The sequence below is a fragment of the Dufourea novaeangliae genome, unplaced genomic scaffold, assembly GCF_001272555.1.
Source record: "Dufourea novaeangliae isolate 0120121106 unplaced genomic scaffold, ASM127255v1 scaffold56, whole genome shotgun sequence".
Taxonomy (NCBI): domain Eukaryota; kingdom Metazoa; phylum Arthropoda; class Insecta; order Hymenoptera; family Halictidae; genus Dufourea; species Dufourea novaeangliae.
This window is the reverse complement of record NW_015373942.1, coordinates 5,894,284-5,905,448: the sequence shown is the minus strand read 5'-3', so window position 1 is coordinate 5,905,448 and position 11,165 is coordinate 5,894,284. Positions and strand designations below refer to the sequence as shown.

General features: G+C 38.1%; 1 protein-coding gene across 1 annotated transcript in view; it reads left to right on the top strand.

The window, feature by feature from the left end:
* Positions 1-11,165, top strand: part of LOC107185790 (lachesin-like) — a 43,057-nt gene that overhangs the window by 24,767 nt on the left and 7,125 nt on the right. The window contains exons 2-3 of the mRNA XM_015573550.1: positions 3,763-3,852; positions 6,374-6,495. Of these exons, the coding sequence (XP_015429036.1) occupies positions 3,768-3,852; positions 6,374-6,495 (207 nt within the window). The 5' untranslated portion in view covers positions 3,763-3,767. The remainder of the gene's footprint in view (positions 1-3,762; positions 3,853-6,373; positions 6,496-11,165) is intronic.

Genomic DNA, 11,165 nt, shown 5'->3' with positions numbered 1-11,165 from the left:
CAGGAATGCTATGCGCTTTCGAGGGACTGTTTAGCCGGGAATTTTTAGAGGTTCGAGCGGAGCTTTGCGCTTCAGAACGCTCGAGGCCATCGCGCATGGCGGAAGAAAACGTCGATCTAGCTTATGTTTCTCGGTTGACATATTTGAATTCCTGTCAAATACGAAAAAAATAAAGGCGTTTCTATTAGGGTAAAACTAGGTAGGTGATATGCGACTTCCAATTAGAAGAAAATTGTCATACAATACGATTAGATCGAAAGAAAGTAAGTAATTCCAAGCTTCGGGTCGATAGCGCACGTATTTTTCTCGCTGCATAAGAAAAAACGGCATCTCATCTACATCAAATTAACGCGTTGCTTTGTATTTATACGGTTATTAGAGTTAATTAGATGCACTCATCTGGCGAACCACTCTCTGTACTAAGGATTAATATTTAATTAACGGTTGAAAGTGTATTGACTTCACCCCGCCATTTGCGCCTTTTCTTTTCTGTTTTTCGTTTTAACACATTAAGTCCGACGCCATTTATATGTTCCCGCGGTGTATTAGTTAAGTGAAAAGTTAAAAATAAAGCGAAAAGCTCCGATCGAGAGCGTTAAAAGTTTCTGCGTAATGCAAAATCATGAATGTCGTAATGCGGCCGGATAGTAGATAGCATTACCAAAGCGATATCATTACGCTCGCCGCCATCGCTGGGCTTAAAACGTCAACGAAACTGTCTGTGCGAGCAATTAATTATGTAATATAAATATGAAAATTCAATGTATCGCGATATTCGTAATGCGGCATTCCCGACGGTTTCCGTTGGTTCAATAAAGTTTCATGGGACGGTAAATATCCGATCTTTTTGTCGGTGAGCAAAATGAATTTGTCAGTACATGACTATGTATTCATTAAAATGAGGGTCCTTATAACTGTAATAATAGCATGCAGCTGTACCTCACCTTTTACTTAACTGAAATTCGAGTTAATTATTGACAGCAAATCAACAGAAATTCACATTTCAGTGCGACGAAAATGCGTATCAACGATATGAAATTTTTCTACTTGAAGAGCTGTCATACAAATGCGATTTAAATTATCGAAACAGTTGTTGTTCTTAAATAATATTAAAAGGTTCATCATTTGATAGAAATAAGTCTATTGTTGGGATGGAATTACGGTTAAATAAAATTGAAATCTAATAAATTAAATTGAATGGAAAGTTTAACGAATAGTATCAGAGATTCAGTTCAAATGGTTAAAGCATCTGTAGTGTTTAAGTATTCTTGACAGGGTACAAAAATTTCAGTATTTAAGAAATTTTTTTAGAATTACCATTAGCACAAAAATTAGTAGTATCTGAATTTTGAAGAGGACACTTATTCCATACGGAAATTAACCACTTCCTAACTTCTGAACGAATTAGTAGACGAGACATTAATAAAAATATAAGAATAATACAGAAAATATCAATGATACAAGCCAGAACCTCCTAAACATGGGTTGAAGACTATGTAAACGACAGGAAAAAACTGAAAGTCTAATCTAAACAAAGAAAATACCATCGAAACAGCATCCCCCCAGCGTATTCCAATAAAAACAGACAGAACACCCTCAAAGGGCCCGAGAGTATAGCAGACACATTAAAACGCTTCAACAAATAACAACCCCACAAAAGATTGATACCGGTAAACACATACGAACCGTTCCGTGTATACGAACCTAACTACAAAATTCAGATTGCTTAATGGACCGATTCGACAAATACGTTCCCTCTTTTCACCGTGACACCCTCCGCGGCCCTGGGTTGTTTAAGTTAAATACGTCGAGCTGCGGCGCAATTTTCAGCAACGCAAAGAGAGACGGTCGCTCGGAGTTATAAAGGGCCAGACTCTTCGGCCACCAGTGAAATTTTCATTTGACCGAAGTCCTGTGCGCGTATGGAAAGGTTCTAGGTATGTGTGTGTGTGTGTGTGCGTATCGCGTGGTCGACAGGGTGGGGTGTCATCGAGGATACTCTGTCTCTTTTTGTCCTTGGCCGAGGGTAGAAATTGAAAAGGGAAGAGGCAAAGAGAGAGAGGGGGGATGGAAGGAAGGCACCCACTATTCGAGTATTATTGCGGTGCTGGCTGCGTTGGAGGGGCGAGGACGGGATATATCAACGGTTGGCGTTTATGTGGCGACCAACTGTCGAGTTAATATTCACGCGATTCAAGCTTGACCCCCCTCCCTATACACCCTTCACCCGCAGAACTTACTTCCCCCTGCACGAAGCCGCGAATTTCTCGGCTCCAGACTTTTTCCTCCCTTCGAATTACCTATCCTCGATCCCTTCGCTCCCATTTTTTTTTGTTCTGGGAGGGGGGGGGGGTTGGATACGTTGGTCGATGGCACGGCGAGGATCGTTTCGTGTATATTATGTTACAGGGCTCGTAATAATCGTGGGATCCGCTGTTCTAGGCGGTCTTATCGCGTAAATTGAGATAAATAAATAAACATGAGCTTGATGAATGGGCGCCTTTTTGGTAGGATATTGCAGAGAGCATAACAGTTAGAGGATATATTAGTGTGGGCGATATTTATTGTATCAGGTGGCACGTGTTAAGGTGCATTCAAATATGTCTAACTTATGACCGTAAGGTGAACGTGAAAATTTAAAAAATAACGAAATTAGTTTTTAAGATGTAATGGTAAACTAATGTTTTACGTTAATTTATCGATAGAATCTTATCTTGAACCAGATAAAGCAGAGTCACAATATCGACGATCCTCTAATCATTCTGAGTAATGTATAATTGCCTTGATCTGATGGTAAGGGATGTCGAAAACAGGCAACATATGGTATATGAATTAGATAGAAATGGAAGAGAGATGGTTATTCTGGGATCAATAAAAGAAAGTAACACTTCCGATGACCAATATCACCTTCTAAATATAGGTACCTTGGTTTTGTAGAATAAGATGTCGGGAGAATGCAATAACTGTAGATGAAGCTGCCAGAGAGTACCACCTTATTCAAATATGCATGTGATGGTTAGGCAAGTAGAACATGCCTCATCACCGTGTAAGTAGAACATACCGCTTTATAGTCGGACAAGTAGACTAAACCCTTGACAGACAAACGAACAGAATATATCCTGTATGATTAGGTAAGCAGAACGTACAATTCGCAAGTGCGCAAGTAGAATATTTCATTCACGACCAAACAAGTAGAATATACCATTCATGATCAGACACGTGGAATAGACAAAGCTATTCTGTGTGGTTCCCGAGAAAATATTGGGTTTGATTGCTATTTTTCCTAAACTTTTATATTAATAATCGATAGTAGTATAGTATGTGTCAGTAATAAAAAATTTAATTTCTGTGGCCTTTGAACAGTCCAAAATGTATGAAAAGTATTATATGTGGCTCTCGTTATCGAAGTACTTGTCCACCCCTGGAATATGCCTTTCATGGAGTGGCAGATAAAATATGCCCTCTATGGTTACGTAAGTAGAATACGCCATTCTGACAAAGCAAGTGAATAATTTCATTCGTGATCAGACAAGTGGAAAATGTCGTTTATGACCAAACAAGCAGGATAGATCGTTGAGTGTCGAGTCAATGTATTGGGTGTACCAATAAGTAGTCCACTATCTTTTCTGAAATTCTATATCCGTTTGGAAATAATTAAAATTAGGATAAACGTACCAATTAATGTACACTTAAAAGATTTTCCAACTACTGAAATCAAAATTTAAATAATATTAATAGAAAATATGAAAATTTCTGTTACAGTACGTATGGCGTATGGCCTACTCTATGGCATGGCATCGCGGGACATTGTTCTTTGCTCCTTCCTCGCCGCCTTCCTCTATTCAACTTTCGGTAAGAGTCAAATGATATTTCACCGGGCTCGAGTACTCTTCACCCGATTACGCGAAGCGAACGAAGGACAATGAGAGAGAGAGAGAGAGAGAGAGAGAGAGAGAGAGAGAGAAAGAGAGAAAGAGAGAAAGAGAGATAGAGATAGAGTCTCGGGTAGGAGGACGGAAAAGAAGTTTCAATTGGCTGGAATACGAAGCGAAAGTTACAAGTTTTTAATCCCTACAAAATGATGGGAACGAAATCTCACCCGTTGTATCCGTAATAGCATCTTGCCGTACTTTTTCACCCCTCCCACTCTTCCCCTCGTTTCTGCCTCCTACGTTTCTTTGCTCCACTTTTCGGTAAGAATCAAATAAAATGCTTCTAAAAGCACTATCGGGAGTCCCGGGTTTCCCGTAAAAGCATTCCCGCGAAGGAGGTAAGCCAGAAATTACGTGTGCGTCCGAATGTTACGATTGTTTCGCACTCGAAAAAAAAGTTGAAAAAAAGAGCAACAAAGTTCACTCTTTAAGTGATTCTCTGTGTTCGTTTGAGGTGATTCAAAACGGGTAGGAGGAAATTAATGTGAGACGAACATCTTAGCAAATACATTCACTTCACGCCTGGAAAATAGCACCCATTCGCCGAAGGAAACAATTTTTCCTTCGTTCAGTAAAAATAACACAAAAACATTGTGCTTGAAACTCTACAAACTTTCCGGACGATCTAACGCTTATGGCTAGCAGTGTAAAATTTCTGTTTCTACGCATTTGAATCACTTTATACAGAACACCGTTAAAACCGTCGCAGCGACTGGTTCAATTTATTTAATCCACACGTCGGACGATTATTATCTAATATGGTGTCGGGAGCTCGCACCGTTGACACGGTTAATAAACACCTCAGTTACACGAAATACCCTATTTCTCCCCCTCTCTCACTCTCTCTCTCTCTCTCTCTTGTGGCTACTTTTTTTCATTTCACACCGAACGTCCACGCGTGGCACGCGACGAAAAGCGCGCGGACGAGACGAAAGAGGATCGAGGCTGAATAGAAACGGGCGGGAAAAGAATTATTGCCGCCCATAACTTTGCCCCGCGTACCCGTGGCTCGTCGTGAATCTACGCGCGAGCGATATGCATGACGAGCTAGATTAAGCTGGCCCGGTAAAAGAGATGTAAAGATTAAGGGAAATCGATATCGGGACAGAGGGGATGAACGCAGAGGAAGGGACGAGAGAAAACGTTTCCTCGAACTCGCGTAGATTTTCAGCGAAGATTTTAAGGGATAATATGTGTCGAACGAACGGTAGATTGGATGATTTACATTCAGATATATCTGCAATTAAATGAAACACTTTCCTTTGGTTTTCTGGGACTCTTTCGATCTATCGGGATCGATCGATGATGTTAAAATTTTTCATGATGTCCCTGTTCTCGTTATAGAAAATTTTTTATTTTCATATTCTATAAGTTCCATTAAAATTAAAATTTTTATTTTCAAGAACTTGTGTTTGTATGTTCTCATAGAAACTTGTAATGTGAGAACAGTTTTAAAAAAGTTCCACGATCCATGTTTTAAATAGAACCTTATTAAAAAGTTTCATAACTTTTTCGATTCTCAACAAATACTAGTAAACTACATTAATACCTTCATTTTATTGCATTCTTGAAATTAAGGAATGTTATAAATGCATAAACATCCGCAGTCTAGTGATGACCACTTAGGTGGGATAGAGACAGAGACACCAGCCACTAGCTGGACTTAGTACGCGAATGTTTTGGATATTTTTACTGATTCATCACTTTGGATGAGGTACATATATAATTGAGATGCTAAAAGTTTACATTGTAGCTTAGGTTTTTATGAAATGTAACATTGTTATAGAGATAATACGTTAACCAATTTATAACATAACACGGGGAGGAAAACATAGGTATTTGGAATAATCGAGTTTACATTCTGAACACCCTGTAGGTTGTCCTTTTCTCGTGCTTTTACTGGAACTAGTTAATTGTTCCTAGTATTGGATGTAATCCGCTGAGGACGTGGAATCGAATAAAAATATATTTCCTGTGTATCGAGGGTTACATAACGTCAAAAATAAACTGAGAACGGCGTCAAATTTTCCAAAAGTTTTCCACATACAGCGACGAGTAATCGAACACACTTCATAAATTTTTTCGAAGGTATAGTATTATTTAATAATAATACTATAGTATTTATTATTTAATAACAATACTATACTTTCGACAAAATTTATGAAGTGTGTTCAAATTCGTGCGTCACTGTATATTCAAAATAAAACTTATTTGACAAACGAAAGAAAAAAAGGGACAAAGTCTCGTATGAAAGAAATCCACTTCCCACCGTTTCAATAATTTTTAAACGAGAAATCAAAATCCGTTCGATTGTGCAACGAATTTCTCTCGTCTCCTTCCCCCTCCTTGGAACAATAGTCCAGGTAGAACACGAACGTAAGCTAATTAGATGTAAAGTTGCCGGATCGTTAATTACATGATCGTTAATTATGCCGGAGCAGGTCAAGCGATGCCAAAGTCCGAGCTCGAGCCCGAATTTCTAGCACTCCTGGAGAACCATACGGTCATTCAAGGTCGTGACGTCTGCTTCACCTGCGTCGTTAATCATCTTCAATCTTACAAGGTAATTGCATCCACGTGCCCGCCGTGTGTAATTAGTAAGTCGATTAAGGCCGTGCACACCCGTGCTGCATGTGTACGGGCGAATTCGTCAGCGGCGAGTGGCCCCACCGAATTCGCTTTTCCGTGGAACGACAGACGCGTGACACGGGACAGATTGGATCGGTTATTGTCACGACACGGTGAAGTCTAAATAAACAAGGTTTTAGACGACCAAGGTACCGTGGAAACTTGTCGGCGATATGACCAGAGTTTGACACGATACACACGGATTCCGTGTACGGGATCGACGTAAGCGAACTACGGATACATTTGTAGACGTTACAGGGTGTCGAAAAAAATACGGCACTGAATTATCATTCGGTAATCAGAGGACACTGTTTAAATTGTTACTGTTACTTTTTCGTTTTTCATTCATTGCTCAACACTTTGAATAAATAAACTGAATTAAAAGAAGTAAAATATTTAAAAATTATTAATTTCAGCTATTTTCTAATGAGAGCCTCCGAGGTTCTTCTGTATTATATCCTGATGAAGGTAAAACGCTTGTTTTAGTTTTTCATTAAAATATTTTTGTTTCATATTTAACTTTATCGATGAAGATTGTGACATACACACGGGTTTAGAAATGGTTCAGTATTATAGGTTAGCGTCTTCCATCATTAAATACGTTATTATTATTATAAAGTAAGCTCTTAAGGGATTAAGAATTAATTTGGAACAAACACTTTCAAAACGATGCAACTTAATAACTTTTCGAGTAAGTATTACGTCCTTTGTGTTAAGAGCACCTTCTATATTCCTAGGACATCTACCCGGAACGCGGACATCGGTCGAAAACAATGGCGTAACGGGATTATTGGTTCAGACAGCATGCAAATCACGTAGACGGAGGTATTCGCAGCGGTGTCCGTCGATAATAACGATATATACCTTGAAGGGTGATCTACATGTCGAAATAAAACTATAATCAAAAATGACAAAATTGTATAGGAGGCTCAATTTTAAAATTATTAATATTTAAAAATTCGGGTTAGAAATGCCTGAAAGTCGGCAATTTGCACATAAGTGGTAAGCGTAGTGCACTATGGTGCCAGAAAAAAATAACATCTTTAATCAAAATTATCGTTAAGATAATATAACTTAATTGATTACATGTTATTTCAAATAATCATGTTTATTTGATCAAAATGACTTTTCTTTAGATTATTTCTTTATTTTTATTTCCAATGAAATACTTGTACATTTTATTTTTTATTTTGTCAAATATTTATTCAAATAATTTCTCGAATACTCTCGAATTCATCGTAAAACTAATAATTTTTCACTTTCTATAAGATCACTCAAAGCAGAATTTTCGTTCACAAGCTACCCACTTTCTTCAGACATGGAAATATTTTTCAAAGCGTAATTTTATGCACACGTCTTCGCTTTTCGCTACTATATTGAATACCGAAGCAAAGTGCGTTCTGTCAAAGAATACTGGCACCGCTAAAGTTTCCCACTCTTACATTGTTCATGCTAAAGCGATAAGACCCGCAAGGAACAGCAATAGATCAGAGCGAGAAAAAGAAATAAAAAAGACTCTAGTCGAGCTTGAAATAATGCGACACTATAGAAAATCGACTATTTGAATGTACATATATGAGAGACGAGTCAAAATGACCCATATACTAGGTATTAATATTGAAATAGTGGAAAACAATTGTTAATTTCAACTTTATTTACGCAAAAGCGAATGACTTTATAGAAATTTCGGCTAGTAGTCAACACTCACGACAGATCTGCAGATATTGAGATTATAACAATGGAAAAGGTATATACTTAAGGTTGCAGCAAAGGGACGTACATATCACATATTTGCCTACTAGGTAGAGGTGTACATATGTTTTTTAGTAACCGTTTGTACGTAGGTTGCCTGGTTTCAGGTGTTTCTGCCCCTAATTTTGGATCGTTAATAACAAGACAACAAAGCCTCCAACACGATTTCTTCACTCTTGATTTTTGTTTTATTTTACATATAGAACGGCCCCTTCAATTTTCCTGATACCTGTAACGGAACACCGTGTATATACATGCAGTACGTGCGTGATTTCCACGGTCCACACCCAGTTCTGGCCAGGGACCCCCTTGCGGGACAGACCTGGCGAGTAATTCACTTTCGAGAAGAAGTCCAAGTTTGATTGCGCGACCGAATCGACAATCGCTTCTATCGCGAGATGAAACGTTCTTGGCGCGTGTTCAGAGGATCTCGTCCTCCTGGATTCCCGAGTATAGGACGGGGGGGAGGGGCAGTATAGAGTGGCGAAAGTAGAAGAACAGGAGGGTGGAGAGAAGAAGTGGAAAAAGCGAGAGGACGGAGAATCCGAATGAAAGAAGCCAGAAAGAAGGGACATAAATCAGAGACGCTAATATAGAGTACAACATGAATGGGCCTGATTTTTACGCTGCCAAGAGAATCTCTCGTTGTCTTGCTCTTCCTTTTATTTTTCTTTTTTTTTTCACTCGTCAGAGTGTAACATCGAGTTTAAGAAGGTACTTTAAACCTGAGACAGTACAACGATTTCTAATGAATGATCTACTTTTTGTTAAATTAGGCTTGCAGGAGTAAACTGTTCTTTTTTAATGAATTACTTTGATGTTTCGATAGCATTACAGCTAGCTGCATTAGGTGAATGCAAATATAATTGCCTTCGTATTTAATTTAGTATTATGGTTCCACTGTTACTTTATCGACTGGGAATTTTACTTTTGACAGAGAAATGGCTAAACATTGTAGAAATAAAGGGGAAGTATTTCGAGTGACGGATCATATAAGTACTGTTCAATATTAATCAAGACCTTCCACGGAAAAACGTTAGTAATAACTAGATAAGTGGTAGTGACTAGAATAATTAAAAAAATTATATTTCGCATAAAAATTGTAAAGGAAACTTTATAAAGGAAACGAATGAAAAGACATTTTACGCTTATGTTAATTGATAGTATGTTAATTAAGATTCGTTAATCTTAAGCAGGTTAATAATAGTTTACCTTAACCATTTAAATGAGTACCAATTGCAATCAAGATACTCGCTGTGAACGGAAGTCACTGTTCGCGCGAAATGAACGATTAGCATCGAGCGCCTATAGGAACCGTTAGCATGCGATGAGGATTTTCATCATTCATTAAAAAGAACGATTAATTACAAATTGCTACACACGACTAACAACGACTTAATTTCCTTCAAACCGAAACAAAGTACTATTTTACTGGTACAAATGTAGAAACTTTAGAATGAATGTAACATATTAAACAGAACACAAAACACATTTTTTTCTAGTAAACTGTTAATACATAAAGTAATTTCGACAATCATAAAACAAATCGTGGGACAAGAGGTTCAAGTTGATTAGTAAAAATTATTTCCTTCCAAGCCGTCTAGTTTTTAATATAGGTACATAATAATCTAAAAATAATATCAAGTTCATATATTTAAAACAGTGTATAGTTCATCATATAGGAGAATTATTACTAAGCCGAGCAGAAATGACGAGTTAACTCGTCTTCTCTAATTAACAAGTTAATTGATAATAAATATCTAGAACAAATATACTACAAACGGATGTCCAGAACAAATCGGACGCAATATCATGCAACGTTCCCGTTGCCGATTGTTCGCGTGAAGAATCTCTCCCGTCAACAGGAAGAGTTATACCGTCGTCGTCGGAGGGCAATCTGTCCCCGTTATTTATGCACACCTTAAATTCTATTGGATCAAACCTGTCTCCCCCGCCCGTGAAGGTCTTTTGTTCGCGATTTAAAAGGCCCCTTGAACCGTTCAATAGAACCGTCGTTTGATGTACGACAGATCGAGCACGCGGCAAGTATGCACTCGCGTACACGAGAGACCGATATGGGCTAACGTGCCTGGTATTGGAATTTGATTCCCAGAATCCAATAACAGTGTTCATTGACTTGTGCTCACGATCCTCGAGAGTAAATAATTACGTTTCACCGAGGCAGCACCGGGTGAATTCTCAGATTTGCGGTAATGAGAGATCACGATCCGCGCGCGCGCACGTGTTATCCCCGGAGTGGTTAGAGGACGCTGTATATTCCGTGATATTGGAGGCACTATAATAAGAGTTTGGACACGAGACAGTCAGTTTTTATTGGTTCGTCATATCTTTGCTATTTCCGTGGATTTTTAAATATATGTATCGTTTATTTCGCCTTCACAGCCCGAAAATTCTGAAATGGACTTGGTTTACCAAAGAAAAAACTTTTCTTACCACTCACACGCTCACACATGCACACAATTCCATCATTCTTTGTTTACATAATACACGTAACCTATTCGCACACTTATACCTTTATGATAGGTAATCTGTATTTGTTGATTTTTAAGTATATTAATTATACTAATCTTAATTGTAACAGAATTTTCAAAAAGTAAACGTTTGAAAGTTAGCGAAAAGATTTGTTGTCATATAATTCCAGTTTTCTATACTAATTAATCCAGTAGTATATAATAATAATATTGTCTTTATTACGTGAAATATAAGGGATAACGAAAGTGGTGAGGTGCAGCATGACTGCTCATAAGAAAATCTAACCTACAGCACCTATTTGACTCAGAACGATCAAATAAGTTTGTCAACTTAGCAGACCTCCGTGATTACATTACTTCA